Source organism: Anas acuta, chromosome 12, assembly GCF_963932015.1.
Source record: "Anas acuta chromosome 12, bAnaAcu1.1, whole genome shotgun sequence".
Classification (NCBI taxonomy): domain Eukaryota; kingdom Metazoa; phylum Chordata; class Aves; order Anseriformes; family Anatidae; genus Anas; species Anas acuta.
This window is the reverse complement of record NC_088990.1, coordinates 13,461,213-13,478,306: the sequence shown is the minus strand read 5'-3', so window position 1 is coordinate 13,478,306 and position 17,094 is coordinate 13,461,213. Positions and strand designations below refer to the sequence as shown.

The 17,094-nt window shown below is 43.3% G+C and overlaps 1 protein-coding gene across 1 annotated transcript in view; it reads left to right on the top strand.

Annotated features, from left to right (window-relative positions):
* PSTPIP1 (proline-serine-threonine phosphatase interacting protein 1) overlaps window positions 1–16,036 on the top strand; it is a 54,703-nt gene extending 38,667 nt beyond the window's left edge. The window contains exons 9-15 of the mRNA XM_068695875.1: window positions 566–645; window positions 3,968–4,066; window positions 4,778–4,874; window positions 7,932–8,016; window positions 9,576–9,646; window positions 12,349–12,446; window positions 14,154–16,036. Coding sequence (XP_068551976.1) covers window positions 566–645; window positions 3,968–4,066; window positions 4,778–4,874; window positions 7,932–8,016; window positions 9,576–9,646; window positions 12,349–12,446; window positions 14,154–14,285 — 662 coding nt within the window. The 3' untranslated portion in view covers window positions 14,286–16,036. The remainder of the gene's footprint in view (window positions 1–565; window positions 646–3,967; window positions 4,067–4,777; window positions 4,875–7,931; window positions 8,017–9,575; window positions 9,647–12,348; window positions 12,447–14,153) is intronic.
* Window positions 16,037–17,094: the final 1,058 nt, after the last annotated feature.

Genomic DNA, 17,094 nt, shown 5'->3' with positions numbered 1-17,094 from the left:
AATGACACTCAAATTGCCCCAAACCAACCCAAAACAGATAGAGAGGCCCCAGGTTCCCTGTACACGAGCACAGTAGCTTGACTACCTTCTTCAGCCAGAAACACAGTATGTGTCCAAAAGGACGTGGCCAGAAACACCTGAGCCGGCTCATGAGATCAGACTTGTCACTCACTGCTCGTGTAGAAGCTTGCACTAAATCACAGGCTCTACCTGACCTGCCCAGCAGGGAAAGAGCCTAAGGACAGTCAGTGCCTAGGTATGACCCAGGTTCTTGATCTCTCATTTGCATTGTCCCCGCTGTAAACTTAACAGATGATCTGCAAACCATGCACAGAATCCTTAGTCTAGCATAAAGTTGCAAAGAAAAAAAAAATATATATCTCCTTGCTGCCCACCAGTTTTAAGCTCACGTAGTCTTGTGATATACTTTAAGGCTGTGGTTTGACAAAGTAAACATGGCAAAAGCCACAGCAAAATCCTAATGGGAGAAAAAAGAGAAAGATGGTATCATTTTTTTTTTTTCCCCTAACTGTTGGGTTTCTATTATGTGTGTCTGTGTTTACAGAGAACGTGTACAAACAGAACATTGAACAGCTGGATAAGGTCAGGACAGAGTGGGAGCAGGAACATATCAAAACCTGCGAGGTAAACATTGACTTTTGCAGCAATATATTTGTGTGCTCTTTATTTTATCCTAGTTACAGTTATCGGTCTAAGACTTGAGATATTGTCCCAAGGGTTTTGCTGTTTGCTATACACCAAGTCTCAGCATAAGAGATGTCATTGCAAGAATGCTGCAAAACCTAAAGTAGATTTAGACATAATTGCTGGCTGTCTCACTTGCTTATGTGCCCTTTGCTTGCTCAGCATAAGTAAGTAAATATACAAGAGGGAAACAACTGCAGAGGAGCAGTATTTGAACTGGTACAACCCAGTTGCAAGCTTTTCTTGCCTGTTTTCAACTATGTTACTTAAGAACCCACTAGCTTTAAGGATGGTTCTCAATTACAGCCAAGATAAGACTGTTTCTCGAATAACTGCTTTGTGACAGAATGTAATTCCAGTAGAAGATGAACAGGAATATATGAAAATTCAGTTTTAGCTTAAAAGATACATTCCAAAATGGAGACAAAAAGAATTACATCAATCCATGTTGTGGTTTAACCCTGCTGGCAGCTGAGCACCACAAAGCCCTTCACTCACCCTCCCCCCTCCCTCTCTGGGATGGGGAGAGAATCAGGAAAATGAAGCCTGTGGGTTGAGATAGAAACAGCTTATTAGGACAGAATAATAATAACAGTAATTATAATAGTACTACTACTAATAATGTGTACGAAACAAGTGATGTACAATGCAATTGCTCACCACTCACTGACCGATGCCCAGCCTATCCCTGAGCACCCTGACTAGCCACCCCTATATATTGCTCAGCATGACCCCATGTGGTATGGAATACCCCTTTGGCCAGTTTGGGTCAGCTGTCCTGGCTCTGTCCCCTCCCAGCTCCTGCTGTATCCCCAGCCTGACTGCTGGCAGGACAGAGCAAGAAGCTGAAAAGTCCTTGGCTTAGTGTAAGCAGTGCTCTGCAACAATTAAAACATCAGTGTGTTAGCAACATTCTTCTCATCCTAAATCCAAAACATAGCACCCTACCAGCTACTCGGAGGAAAATTAATTCTATCCTAGCTGAAACCAGGACAATTCATTATAAGCAAAGGAAACATTATTTTTAGGTAACGTCTTTCAAGAGGTTTTCAGAATGGCTTCTTACTGTAACGCAGGACATGTTTGAGGGTTTGTTCTCCTCCCCCCCTCCCTTTTTTTTTTTTTTAAAATAAATATATATATATATACATATATCCCAAGTTCAATGGAGATTGAAAGTAAAATTTTCTTGTCAAGCTAAAAAATAATGTATTGTAGCATTCTGAGAGCAAACATATCTAAGCTGCTCAGAATCTTTATTTTGCATAGCATGTTATATCCACCTGCATTTTCTCTGTGCCTTGGAGTAATCTTCCAACTGAAAGGTGATGGCTGGGGGAGAAGTCTCTGTTTCAATGTGCTGAGGATGGACATAGAGATTTGCATTTGGTTCGTAAGTTTTGCACAATTTATAGGAACTGGTTAACATCCAAATCAGCCACACATTTGGTCATAACAATCCTTCAAATTCATTTGTCTGTCTGATAAACTATGTTTTTGCTATGTTTACTTGCTTCAGGCTTTATTCCCACATAAAATAAAATGCCAGGAGAATAGCTTTCCTGTTCTCCATTTCCTCTTAAATACTACCTGTCTGGGAGCACTAGAAAGTCCCATGGCTGGCACCGCAGACATTCCATGGAAATTCTGCCAAGCCTTAATTTTCCCAAGATGCACATTCTCCCCTTCTCAAAAAGCCAACAAACAAGCAAAACATCCCACAACCTGGAACACTTTATTTCTCCCACATGGCCAAAGCCTTCATAGCCCACAGGGCTTGTGGCCTGCCCACCTCCTAGTTCAAACAGCTGGTCATGAAGGAAAGGCATTTTTAATCCCTTCTTTAAACAGTGCTTGTAGGTTGAACTGGCAGATTTCTTGAGAAGTACTAACGAGTACAAAAAGGCAGCCGAAGATCCCAAACTTCTGACTGCACAGCAGGGAGGAATCTGGAAGCACTCAGGTTGCTGAGGTCTGTAGCTAAGCGCTAGGCACCCACAGCCTAAAAGCCTGCCTAGCAAGTGGAAGCACGGGGACAACCTTTATCACAGGGCTGTGCCATCTTCCCTGGCACGAGAAGCCCTGGTCCAGAAGCAGTCTGTTACACAAGCTGGCAGGGCACGAGGGATATGTCTAATACAACATGATAATTTGCAAAGGGCTTGACAACCCTGAGTCACTGCACTTCTCTTTGCTGAGCTGCATTTCCTGACCGGACACCATGTACCTGGAAAACTCCCAGCTAGCTCTCTGCTATTTCAACAGCCCTCCAGGGGCTGTGTCTGTAGGCTTTTTATTCTGTGTGGACACTGAACTGCTCCTTCTCTACCCTTCTGGTTCTCTTTAAAAGCTACTTCTCTCAGAAACTGGTCCCAGCACCAGCTGAGTCTCCCTTGCCTGAATCCTGACTTTTTTTTTTAAATCTGATAAGATATTCAATGGCAGGCAGCTCACCCAACTGAATGTTCTGCTGAATATTGTATACATTTATGGTGTTCTGGACATAATTACTAGCAAATGGAAGGGGAAACAGATGGCTGGAAGCATCTGAGCTTTTCACACCTCATAGAAAACCAAAAATTGATGCTCTACTTATAACAGTATAACTTAGATATCTTTTTTTTTTTTTTTGAATTTATTTTAAGTTTTTACAGAAAGTTCATCTGCCTCTTCTTCATCTCAGTTCACTTTTTTCCTCTTTGTTCCCTTTCACTCTCCCCAAATCTAGTCAGCTGTACAATATGAGAAAAATCAGACAGATGATGGAGAGAAAAAAATGTAAAATGCCTTCTCTTTACCATGAATATAACCTTAGAAATTTGCACAGGCAACCCCAGAGAGCCTCAAATAGATTCCAAAGATAAGTTTGGAGAGGCATTTTAGAGAGCAGAGCTAGATGTTTCTGGCTCCACCTCTAAGATATATACAACCCTTTCATGACAATACTCTACTGATCTGTTTCACATCGTTTCAGTGCAATGGGCAGACACGACCCTGACTCTGAACTCCTCGGCAGCACTCAGCATTCCTTTTCCCTTTCTTTTTGTCTGTAAAACGTAACTTTACTTTGGTGCAAGCACTTTAACCCTTGAGTACAAGCAAGTAGATGTAGTTCCTCTAGTAGATGAAGAGAGGTCCTCTATGCAAGATCCTTCAGAGTGGTTTGCAAGTTTGCCAGCTGGGCACAGAGGAGCCCAGCCCTGCCACATTCAACACAAATGAATGATTGCTGTGACGCTACCTCACGTCTCTTCGGCTGCAGGTCTTCCAGCTCCAGGAGTGTGACCGCATCACCATCCTCCGGAACTCGCTGTGGGTTCACTGCAACCAGCTCTCTATGCAGTGCGTGAAGGATGATGAGGTAGGGGCACCTGCCGAGGAGCTTCACATGCAGAGGAAGAAGTGCTAGAGTCCCTTAGCAGCACAGCTCTGGCCTGGCCTTATCTGCACGTGTTGTCTTCAGCAAAGTGGCTGTTGTGCTGTTCTGGCAGGGAGAGGGGAACTCTTCTCAATCAAGCTCATTCCCTTTTGCCCAGATGCAAAACAGATACATACCTGGATTTAGGCAGCCTGTGGCACACATGCTGAGTGTGCCTCCTCCCCTCGGTTTGCTGGGGAATGCCTCCAAATACCAGACTACTCGGCTGAGTATATTTGGGCTCAGGCACACCTTTCAGAAAGGCATCTGGTCATGGGCTCAGAATAGGAAGACAAAGGATACATCACTGTGTCGGTGCTTTGCTTTTTCCCCTCAAACTTTTTATCTAGTTGGAGGCTTGTGACTCACATCCTAAAAAGCGTGGGTCATACTCCTCACTCAAGTAGCTCTGTGTTTTAACTCTCAGTGGTTGGTTCCTGTCATTAATTTATCTTCCTCTGATAGAAGGATATTCAGAACACAAATCAACAACCGTGTTTACAAAAATCGCTGTACGGGGGACAGACCAAAGAACCATCCAGATCAGACACGTACCAAGAATAGTTTCTTTTAAGGGGAAAACTATTAGAAAATCATTAATTGCTAATTCAACATGAAATGTTTAACATTACATTCTTGACTTCTGTTTTGTAGTTGTATGAAGAGGTTCGGGTAAGCTTGGAGAACTGCGTTGTAGAGTCAGACATAGACTACTTCATTAAGACCAAAATGACGGGAACACAACCTCCAGGTAATTATTCCGATCGGTCTCATCAGATGAGTCATCCACTAGCTTTGGGCTGTGGTGGTGCAGCACTCTCCACTGGAAGCGAAGGCAGCTGAAGGAGCCTGCTCGCTCTCCGCTCTGGCTATTCATTCCCACCCACTGTGGCTCACTTCCCCCTCACTGTGCTGTCACCACTGCACGGCAAGCGGTGTAAGTGGGATAGCTCAATGATCCACATTAAAAATAAACCTCCTTTCCCCTCCTCCCCCCCCCCCAAAAAAAAAAAAAAAAAAAAAAGAGAGAGGTCGGCTTTTGTTTTTCAGTGATGCTTATTTCACAGCACAGCTGAACTCGCACCACCAAGGAGGTGGCAAACTGCCTTGCAAAATAGCATCCTCAATTTCCTGCAGTGGTGACAAGTCAGAGCCAAATTATCATTTAACTGCACTCTGGTGTCCCCTCGACACAGATAGTGCCTCTTTATTTGTAGCACTGAGAAAGCCAGGCTTGGTATCCCATTTTGTTGCACCTGCCTGATGGGGAATAACCTCCTTCATCCCCGCAAGAAGTTGTTTGTATAGAGGCAAGCCCCTAGCTGGGGGAAAAAATGAAATTGGCTTTGCCCCAGCATGCAGAAACGACTTGAAGTTCATGGGCTGTCTCTTCAAGGCAAATGAGCCTCTTCATCAACTTCAGTGATCAAAGCCTCTGGGCAGAAACAGAAAGTGGGACAGGTAGTGCTAACAGCAGTTGTAAAATGAAAACACGCTGCTCCGGGGTTAGCAGTTCTCCAAACACGCCATCAGAAATGAGCCACCTAACATTTCACATGACCAAATACTAACCACACCTTACTTCAGCAAACAATATCCGATATTCACAGGCTGAGTGAAAGCCTGCACTTTCCTGCAGTGCTGCAGTAAACAAGGATTCACAGCCTTTGTCAAAGGACAGAAAATCCCCATTTCATCACCTCATTAGCTGACAATACCTATCTATTCTGAAAAGACCTTCTCTATTCACTTATTTTTTAGCCCGTGTACAGACACCGTTTCACTTCCACTATCTGCTGCAATATTACACCGAGATGTCAAAGAGAACCCCCCCCCCCCCTTAGCGTGGACTTGGGAGTCTAAGCAGAGCTCATTTCCTTTCAGAGCAGGGAATAACCTATACTGGCATAAAAACATTCTATACTGATAAAAACCTTCCATGCTAGGGATTGTACAGGTACAAACGTCAGTAGTACAAACACCGTCCCTTGGGGTCATTATCTTGTACGGGAACAGCTCAGAGCCCTTGGATTCCATCAGAGCTCAGAGCTGGCAGCAATTATACGCTAGCAACTTCTCCAGCAGAGCTGCTTGCTGTCACTCATCCAGCACTGAGCTATCTAAGGCCTGTTTTTCACTCAGCATTTCTGTCATTATATCCATAAAAATTAAGAATTAGCATTTGGAAGTTTTTTTTTTTTTTTTTTTTTTTAAACTAATAATATAGATGCTGGTGCATTGGATGCCATTTGACTGCTATTCACTAGGGGATTTAAATTTGACTGCTACAGGAGCTTTCACCTAGGCAAAGCTACATTTTCACTGGCAGAAGGGAGAACTGTGCTTTGCAATGGTGTAAAGCAACCTCTGTACGAAAAAAGATTTGTAATTCTCAGCTAGTTTTTTTCCTCCTGTGTGAGATTTCTCATTCTCTGGTCGCCTAGGCAATTTTCTGCAAACAGTTCTTGGCTATGTCAAGACTCATTTCTAATAAAAAATAGGTGGGAACAAACCTTCAGAGCTTTATGAAAGGCAAAGAAACAAGTGATTCTTGCTTTTATTTTTTTGCCACCTTCTAGCGGCAAAAGGTGACATATTCTGAAGTAACATCCTGGTATCTCCACAGCTCTGGCTAATGGGTCTGCCCTGTAGCACATGGTGAGCTGTTGATCTGATATATTATTTGCAAAATGCAGGGGGAAAACTCACATGGTTTTGCATTGTGTAGGGGTAGACCTCTTGGTTTCTTGATCCTATTGCTCTCTCCCCTCTTCCACCTAATCTTAACACAAATTACAGGCTAAAAATGATAGCAGGTGACAGTCTAGAAGGTTAAGAGACGAAACCTTAAAATGGTCAGAAAACTCCTTAAATTCTGAGAGTTTTACTTGTAGGGACTCTTCACACTCACTAGCTGCATGTGCCTGCTCTGTTTATGGCCTTGGCTGATCCAACAAGTTCAAGCTCAATGTTTTTCTTAATTAACTGGTGTCAGAAGTGAGTTAATCAGGCCTTCTGAATCAGATTTGACTCATATTTATTTGGCTGTAACACTGAGAAGGCAGAAAGGGTGTCTGGCCACCAGCTCTAAGCAACTGCACTGGCAGCTATGAGATGAAAAATAAATCTGTAACTATTTCATCTTTGAAGCTAGAGTTGTAAATGGTCTCAATTGCATCCTAACAACACCATAGGGGGGAGTGAAGGAATGGCAACATAACTGTGTTGGAGAGAGGAAAAAAAAAAAACCATCTCTGGGTAAACAGCAAATCATCTCTCAGGAGGTGGAGGGGGAGATATGAAAGGTAGGAAGACACTTAAGTACAAGCACAGACCAGGAAATTGCTCATTATTGCTGCTGGTGAAAACATTCAAAAACTTTCCCAGCTTCAACAGAAACTCCCAACTCAATACATTAAGGAAGAAAAACAAAAACCACTGTAGCCAACTGTATTGGGCTCACAATGACTGTGCTCTCTTCCCTTAAAGCTTTGGCTTTTAAGAAAACAGATGAAACAGTCATGGAGTAAACTGTTCTAAATTAGGGTTTGCCACCACTGTCAGAGTGGTTATTCAGGACCTTGATATGGTCCTGAATTTTTACCAAGGATGTATCTGCATACAATCACTTGAATGGCTTTTGGCAAGCCGCAAGTCCCTCTGAGCTGCTCCAAACACGAGACAGGCAAGTGCAGATAGATGTTGTGTTGCATTTTGCTCCAACAGCCCCTGAACTGCTGCACTGTCTGCTGGTAGGGTGAAATAGGTTTTGCCTGATTGAACATCGCTTTTTGTTGCCCTTTTGCAGGTGCAATAGGATATGAGAACTACTACAGCAGAGAACCAAACAGAGGTAACAGCAGCCCAACCCAGTCTTGTGGGATGATGAAGAGGTGAGCGGTACATTTTTGTTCTCATAACTGGTATTTCTCCGTTGAAACACAGCAGTGTGTGATGACAGGAAACAGGCCCGGAGAAGTTATTACTTCCTGCATTGTGGCAAGAGGCAGCCACATATCAATAAACATAACTCAACAGAAGAAGTAAACCTATTACAACCGGTGCCAGAATATTTTTACTATGACCTACTGAGAGGGGAGACAAGAGGACATGTTCCTAAAACAATTAGCTGGCCAGTGCTGGAGAGCATTCACTTATTTCCTCTTTCCCAGTGAGCGATGGCACATAACACAAAAACGCTTTGTGCAAGGGAAGGCAAACATGAATCTTGCTGGGAGCGAAGGCTGGGGAGGGCTGTCTTTCCCAGCAATCCCCCCCCACTGAGCAAAACAAAGAACTGCTCTCTGCATCTGGACCAAAGCAAGAAATACTTAGTGGAATAACTGTGATGATTAGGGAGGCGATTTTTGTTTTGTTTTGTTTTTCTTATCCATTTTTTTGCTGGTAAATGCTGTGACATGAATGCAGTTATATCAGCACAAGAGCACAATAGAGCTATTGGTTTAAATATTTTATACTAAAATGGCTAATTTAAGGTGGGAATGGCATCATATTTAAAGCAGAGGAGCTTTGTATTTTGACAAGCCTTATTACATGGCAAAGACAAGGAGCAGGCTGTGTTCACCCATTTAAAGCATGGTCCAGGCTTGTGAGTGGGCTGATAAGGTTTATACATAACATTATGGTTTTCAGTGGGAACAAGATTTTCTATAATAATCAATTCCAACGCTGCATCCTATGTAATTACAGAAGCCAATTGTATGGCCATTTAGAATACCACCATGCTCTGCATGGACAAACAGCCTAGAGATACTTAATTTCAGTGTATCAGAAGCTGTTGAGTTTAGATGTCCATTTTCCTGAAACATTGACCACTCACTAGGTGAAAAATCAACTCCTTTATATACGTCTTGAGCACTCAATGCTATTGCTATCTGTGCTTGAGAATCTTAAGCCATATTCTCACTTTGCCTCCAGTAGCTGTCCAGTATCCAGCTGTGATACTGAAAACAACCAGGATAAATTAAAAAAAAATCACTTAAGCTTGCAATTTCTAGAAAGGCCTGTTATACAAGCTTTGTGTTTTAAATTATTTTATTTTTCTGTCTGCAAACGAACAGTAATTTCTTGCAAATAACTGAAATTCTCATCATATCAATAGTGTGAGGCAACAACTGGAGTTTTGCCTCATGAGCTTTTGGATCCACAACAAAATACTACATGACGCGTTTTGTGCGCCATTTAATGATGGCTGACAATTCAACAGGTTTAGTATTTTTATGATTTATTTTTTAAATATATTTTTAGCTGAAGATAAGTATATCTACAGCATAAATGAAAGTAGCTCGCCACAGGAAGAGGTAACATGCACTCAGCACCATGGCAGATGGAGGGAAGGTCAAATCAGACAACCAAGACTTGCAAAGTGTAAGAAACACTCCTACCCAGTCCTGTTCACTCACTTTGTCATTGTCTTCTCTTGGCTCTGCAGATTCTCCGGACTACTGCACGGAAGCAGCAAGAACAATGCTGAAAGCATCACTCCTTCAGCCCCTCCTCTTGGTATGCCTCCTCAGGAAGTACATTTACCAGCTGTGTTTGTTTAAGATCATTTTGCTAAATCAAACTTTGATATGTAGCAGAAATGGTGCAGCACATGTTCACATGTTGGTAGACAATACAAAGAGTAGCCTGGAAACTGATTTAGTTCAGATATGCGTTGGGCAGCTTTCCTAGTTTAAAGTGCCAAATCGGCCACGTGTTCTTAGGGTCGTAAGATCTTCAAAAGCTCTGAGTAAGAGTGAACTGTACACTCAGACCAACACAGTCCAACTAAGAAAATACTCTTCTCTAAGCTTGAATATGCTACCTCTAGAAAGTGCAAGGGGGTCCCTCAAGTTTTTTAAACAGATCAGCTTCGTGCCTTATGAATGCAAATATTCATCTCATTTCACAGTTAGATTGTCTTATCACAATCTTTGCAGCCAGGCATTTACCAGAGGACATTTAAAACAATAGTATTTGGACTACACAGAAAGGAACAGCTTATAACATAGTTATTGACTTGATTTAAAACAAACATTTTAACTGTGATTCCTGCCTAAAGGAAACAAAAAAAGTTGTTTTAAAACAGCTTTGAAACCTACACAGACTTTGCGAGGCCTGCCTTGCCTGCTTGGGCACCCGGTAAGGGAGCCCAGACTCTCTTATTTGTTGCATTTAGTCTCAGGCAGGGGAGACCCTCCAGCACTACCCAGCACCAGCTGGACCTGCCAGGCACCAGCCGCTTTCCTCAGCGTGCAGCAGCATCCACACGGATACAACCTGGAGGCATTCAGCCCCTCGCAGAGCTGTGTAACAACTGCAGAAGGAAGACATTACCAAGAACTGAACAGCACTGCTATATCACATGCTGGATTTAACAGTAGCTCTCGACTTTATCCAAGTGAACAGTCAGCATCTGTGGCAGCACCTTGTACTCAGGCCTGATAAAACAGTCTCCCTGTAAGTGAATAAAAAGCCCTGCTGGTTGCCCATCTGTCATTCAGATGTTACGTGGAGCCCAAGCAGACCTTGCTGCACACGTAGCATGCTCTAGTCATCATGCTTTGGGAACCCCCTGGCTGGTAAGATGGCTTTTTCACCTGGGCTGACATACCAGGCTGTGAGCATGCAGTTAGAGCCTGCCTTCCCCTTCACCTCTAGCCGGGCCCTGTAGGTTAGAGCTGTTCAGTCCCTCACTGTTCTCCTCACCACACAGTCCTTCTCAAAGCAAAAGCAAGCTTTGGCACAGCTGAGGGGGAAGGAACCCCAGTACATTCCAGAAGCAGCAGCTCAGTCCCATTTGGAGCACTGAAGAATTGAAGCAGACGGTGATGACACAGCTGAAGATAGTCATTCCTTCTGAACTTCCTTAGGCTAGGGATGGGAAGGGACACTGTTTGCTGGACAAGGGCCTCAAAAATGGTTAAGTGGCATCTGCCAGGCTCTTCTGCCTGCTCCACAGCTTGTTTCAAAATCTAAAAAGTCAGAGAACTGATGGTGCTCCTGAGAGCAGAATAACTACACCTGCTGTGGGAAGAGACAGGCAACTGGCTGCCCCATGTGCTGCAGAGCACTGTCACCCTGGCTCACACAGAGGAGTCACATGCAGGGGGACCTCTGCTCACCTCCATGGCAGGAGAAGGTTCCCAGGTAGACCCTGGGAGGAAACGCCGCTCTCCTCTTCCCAGCACTAAGCCAACATTCTTGATTGTGACTATGTGCAAACAGAAGCATTATGGTATTTCTCACTTGGTTTTGACCATTTTGTTATGTTGCTTTTAAGCAGAGATGTGTATTTAAGGACTCTTCAAGGAGTTAGGCACACACTGAGTCCCTCTTTAAGTCCTGCAGTATCCTGCTGGCACTGTGTGTCCAGTACTTCAGTGGGGGATTTTCACCTGGAGACCCAACTCTCATGCTCAGTCCTGCACCTTAAAGCCATTTCTAGAGCAGTCCTTCAGCCAGATCTAAGCTTGTAGTTGCACTCTCACTGTCCAGGGGATGCAGAGTACACTAGGGCAGCCTCAGTGGGGATTGTTGTGTTAACACAACAGCATCGACACTAGCTAGGCTTTGGTGGTTCCATTTTGCTGCTGTGGTCCCAGCACCAGCACTAAAATGAAAGAAGAGACCCAGGTGCTGCTTTTCAAAAAGGCCAGCTCTGTCTCCTCCAGAATAACAGGAGTTTTCCCTCATTATGACAAGCTGGGTTAAAACAACATCTTCCAAAAGAAATATGTCAGTGACAAACAACTACCTGGAAACTATATAAACTAGTGGAAAACATCTGATGAGACATCTCAAAGGAAAAAGAAAAGCCCCATGTGAATCTGCTAGAATTTTACACCTCTGGTAGCAAACATTTTAAACCAGTTTAATCACAGCGCTTCCTTTTGGGATTACTGCGATTGTGCTTTAGCAGGGTAAACATTTTTCCCAACCTGGATGAAGCTAAAACTATTTTCTGGCCTCCCACAAAGCTGAATGGGTGCATTGTCATCCAATCAATGGGACACAGTTTTTGTGCAGGATTTTACCTACACTTCATGGCAGCTTTTCTATACATGTACACCTCCAGGCAGAGAACAGAGACCCTTGTATTTGTGAACTCTTGCATATGATCCCATGCATTTCTAAGCAATGGAACCCTTTATTTGTTTTCTTTCCTTTTTTTTTTTCCTCTCTCCTCATTTCCCCCCCCCTTTTTTTTTCCCCAACAGAGAAAGCAGATGGGGTCTACGCATCCATTTTTGTAAACGAGCAAGCAAGAATCACATCATCACAGGACTACAGAGTACTTTACGACTACACAGCCCAGGTAAGCAAAGGCTTCCAACTAAATATTTCATACAGTGCCAGATTTAAAACAGCTGACATTGATCCAAATGTCTTGGAAGTGTTAATTCTGTGAAGGAGGTGTTAACTCCACTTGACAGATGGGAACACAGAGACTTGTTGGTGAAGGTCACTGGCCAAAGGCCAGTTGTTGCCACAAATCACTGGGCTATGCTCTCTCAAGCATTTTTTGCAAGTGAATACATATTAGCATGCTATACCATTGCCTAAATCACTGTTGTGTTGCACTCTCATTTTAGAGATACAGGGAATTGAAGGGACAAGGAAAACTTTCATTTTCAGGTGATGATGGCTAAGTAAGCAGTATTGAGCATTTCGAACTTACATTTGCTGTGAAACGTTCTCCTAGGGAAGGTGGCTACAGATTCCTCACATAAACTCTATTGTGGCTTTACAGCAGAAGAATGTGTGACAGATGCTGATTTCAGAACACTTCTCCATGTGATCTCACTTATTATTTGGAGATTCCTGCTCCAGTTTAACACACTGGGCTTTAACTGAGGTCTCCTTCCATGCTGGAGAGGACCAAATCCCCATAAACTATAGTGTGTCCCTGTACTTCAGTGGTGCAAGCAGCAGAATCACAGTGGACTGGATCTATGTCTATGCATCAAAAGACAACTACAAACAGCAACCTGCATCCTTAACCTGGATATTAAACTCTCACTGGCTTCAGACCTCTCTAGGCATAATAACATTAGTAAAAATCACAACAGTAGTGGGCAAACCACTGCATCAAGTATCAAACAGAAAAATACATGCTTCTCACATTTACATTTTGAGCTGCCCGAAGGAGAGGTAACGTCGTCATTCCTGTTGTACAAGTTACCTTCTAAAACAGCAGAAATGACAAAAACCCCTCACCTCCACTAAAATCTGAGCACTCCGACTGAAGTACCCAGACAGTTAGACTGCTCAGGCCCTTGATGCATCCTGCCTGATACCTTACTTCTGACAGCAGCCACGTTTCAAAGGATGGTGCAAATAAAACCTACTGCACATGGGACACGTGGGATAATCTGCCTCCTCTTTCCACCTTGTGCTTTTCACGATTTTATCCACATCCAGAGATAGCTCCATGCCCATAAAAATGAAACTTGAGATTTTTTCTGCATTTTCCTCAGGACTGGTTATAAATGTTTTTTTATTCACATGGATTCTTGCTAAACCATTAGCCTTCCCTAACGGGACTTTCACAGCTTGATTACCTGTCAGCTTAAAGTCTCCTCCACTGGTCACCGCTGTTCTGCATTAAGGGAACTGAAAGACCTATTTAAGGCCTGGATTAGTACAGATACTCTTTTTATCTCCCCTGGGAATTAAGCCTCAAACTGTTTAATCGAGCTACCCCTGCAGACTGAGGGAAGGTCACGGCTGGCTGGGTTAGGACAGTCGCATTAACCCCTTCCAGCCTTCTGCTAGGATGCACCAGCCAGGCTGCTCAGGAGGTGACAACAGGGACGCTAGGGAAATTTCTGAGGATCTTAAGGAAATAGCCAGCTCCATAATTGCTTAATCCTTCACTGTCTGGTATTTTGAGCTTATTCCCAACCAAAATGACACTGACAGACTCTCAAAGAAAGGCAGGGTCAAAACCCCACCAGATACATGCTTGAGTCCCCGTGCGCTCTCAGGCTAACCATGTTTTCTTTTCCCTGTCTCCTCTCAGAACATGGATGAACTGGACATCAACGAAGGAGACATCGTAGCTGTCATTGAAGAAAGCGAGGACGGCTGGTGGACAGCTGAAAGGAATGGGCAGCGAGGCTTTGTGCCCGGTTCCTATCTCGAAAGGATTTGATGAAGAGTAGTCCCAACCCTCAGACTGAAAATATTCTACTACTGAAAACAAAGAGCATACATGGCTGCTGCAGCTGACCAAGGGCAACCCATAATACTGTCCTCTACAGTTACCAGTCAGGAGATAACCAACTGACCATGCTTTCTTCTTCCTTCCTACCCTGACCCTCTCTACCCCTGGCACCTTCTGGCCTACATTGTCTGCAAAAACTGTCTCCACCTCAGTGAGATGAGGACTTGGGTTTCTTACAGAGGTCCTTCCCACTATCTGCACGCTGTGCTGCCATCAGTGTTACAAGTCTTGGTAAGTCTGGGAGAAAAATCCTGCCTAGAACTTAACTACACTAAAGGAAAAAGAACAAAGAAGTAACCTTGGCTCTGCTCTGGACTCTGGGACAGCAAACTAAGGACAGATGATGAGCCCAAGGTCTGCTTTTGTCTTGGTTGGATAGTTTCTCTGACACTTTGCTGGGATTTTTCATGTTTAAAGGAAGAGGCGAAAGATGAAAAAAAAAAAAAAAAAAAGAAAAGAAAAAAAGCAGCCTTCCAGCAGTGCTGCATTGCCCTGATCTCTCTCCTTTAAGTATGGCAAAGAAGTGCCAAGCATTCTCCTTCCAACTTCGCTGTTCACTTGGCTGATCCTTTCCTTCTTCTCCTCCTCCTCTGGCCACAGCTTTTTCAGTCTCTGACTACCTACAGCCTCTGTACCTCCGGGAGAGCTGGCACAGACCTGCCCTGGCTCCTTTCCAGTTCCTTGTAATGTGTTTGCTCTACAACAAACCGTCTTTAGAGCAGCTGCCTTGTGCAGGTTCATTGTACTTCACAGATTACTGCTCTATCAGTCTTTCTAGTCTAGTATTTAGGAATGTTTCCAGCTGCCACTGTACTTATGAGATCATTAAATACTTTCTACCACTCCTCCTTCTTCAGCTTTTATATATGGTTAAATACATACATCAGCAATTTAATCTGAAGCAGAAAGCGTTAATTCTGGGGCCAGAATGACCTTGCTTGTAAAGGTTTCAGATCTTAAAATTGAACTAAGTCAAGGAAAATATTAAACTGCTGCTCAAAAAGGCATGGAGCAGGGCGGAACTGTTAGTTAAGACAACAGAAAGAAACAGGAATATAGACAGGAGGAAAAGCCACAGCGTTCAATTCAATTGTCTCAAATGAAACACAGTGAGGGTCAGAAGCACTTCCATTATCTTATTATAATTTCTTGATTCAGAAATCAAAACTTACTGCAGCCCCTTTCTCTTTATTTTCCTGCAGTCCTTTGCATAGCACTCTTGTCCTTCCCACACTTCCCCAAGCTATTATGCAGCACATCTGCATCGATGCTGAAGGGCTCTTAGTACCTCTCATTAGAAGAGGCTGAGAGGTACTGCAGGGACTTGATTGGCATTTATGGCACTAGATTATATGAAGAGTAGTGCTCATTCAGGCTGAGGATGTCAATGACAAGTTTCTGTGAATATATCTGAATTGAACAGTGACAGAAAAATGGTCCACAATAGCCTTCGACTAGGCCACCACATTGTAAATGGCTGCTGCCAGACAACTATGACAGTTCCTTACGTACAGCGTGAGAGGAAACCTGAAGTATGAGGGATTTAATCCATTTGCTTCTTGAGCACTGAGTCTTTCACAAAGAGAACTGTAATAAATGGAAATAAAATGATACTTGAATAGGTAGTTATTTGGCAGATAATCTTAATTAAAGAGGAATAAAACCTTCCAAATCTATAAGATGCATCTCCTCTAACTATATACGACACGGACTCTACTGAGGCTCCTCATTTCTCTGGGGCCCAGACGGTCTCACACAAGAGATGGCAATACCCAGTCCTGGTTTCCCTGAAATCCCATTACAGACCATCTTTGCCTACACGTCCCATATGGTCTACATCAGCTGACAGGCAGCTACTGGAACAGCGACTACTGTTTCTACTCCATCAAAGCAGTTCATATTTTTGCTATTTAATTCAGGGAACTGGTTTCGTTTCTACCTATCTTTTCTTCTGCCAAGTTAATACTGTTGCAACTGCATGAGGCTATAGATATTTCAAAGTTTACCCACTGTTGCTGCATTTGGATCCCACATGCTAATTCCAGACTATTCAGGAAATGAATAAACAGCAGCAATGTTTGCCCATAATTCAATTCCTCTGCTTTACGCTGAAGAATGTGGCTGATCAGTAGTTACCAAGCCATAGCTATGCAGTTTGCCCATCAGTGTGTCAGCACTTGTCAGAGACAGAACAAAGATACCAAGAATTGCCTATACCCTCTTAGTACACCCACACTTTGGGTGTCATCCACCCCAGGCAGGAGGAAAAGAAGGAAGGTCAAATGTAGGTTACTGCCCTAATAACAATGTCACCTCTCCAGCTTGGTAACACTTCGATAACAAAACTGATGCATTCATTTAGTTTTCAGGTGAAATTGAAACGGACCCTATCCAGTGGCAGACATTCTTAAACTAAAATTCAACATTTTTGGTTGAAAATCTTTTTTGATGAACACTTCTGATAAGCCTCTACCTCCACCCTGACTACCATTTTTTGGCAAGGATGTACCAAGCAACACGTGTAGCCAGAGTAACAGTGACACACAAAGCTTTGTTCAGTTAACTCTTAGTCAAGATAATTCCTAGCATGCTTGTGATAAGCAGACTACCTCTTTACTTACGCTGCTTGTGCTCTAGATGGGTTTACACACTAGAACTTGTTTCCAGTGAAAACGTGCTTTTGCCAGCTGCTCTGTAAGGGAGGAGCCTAATTACCCCTTTACAACCTATGACTGGT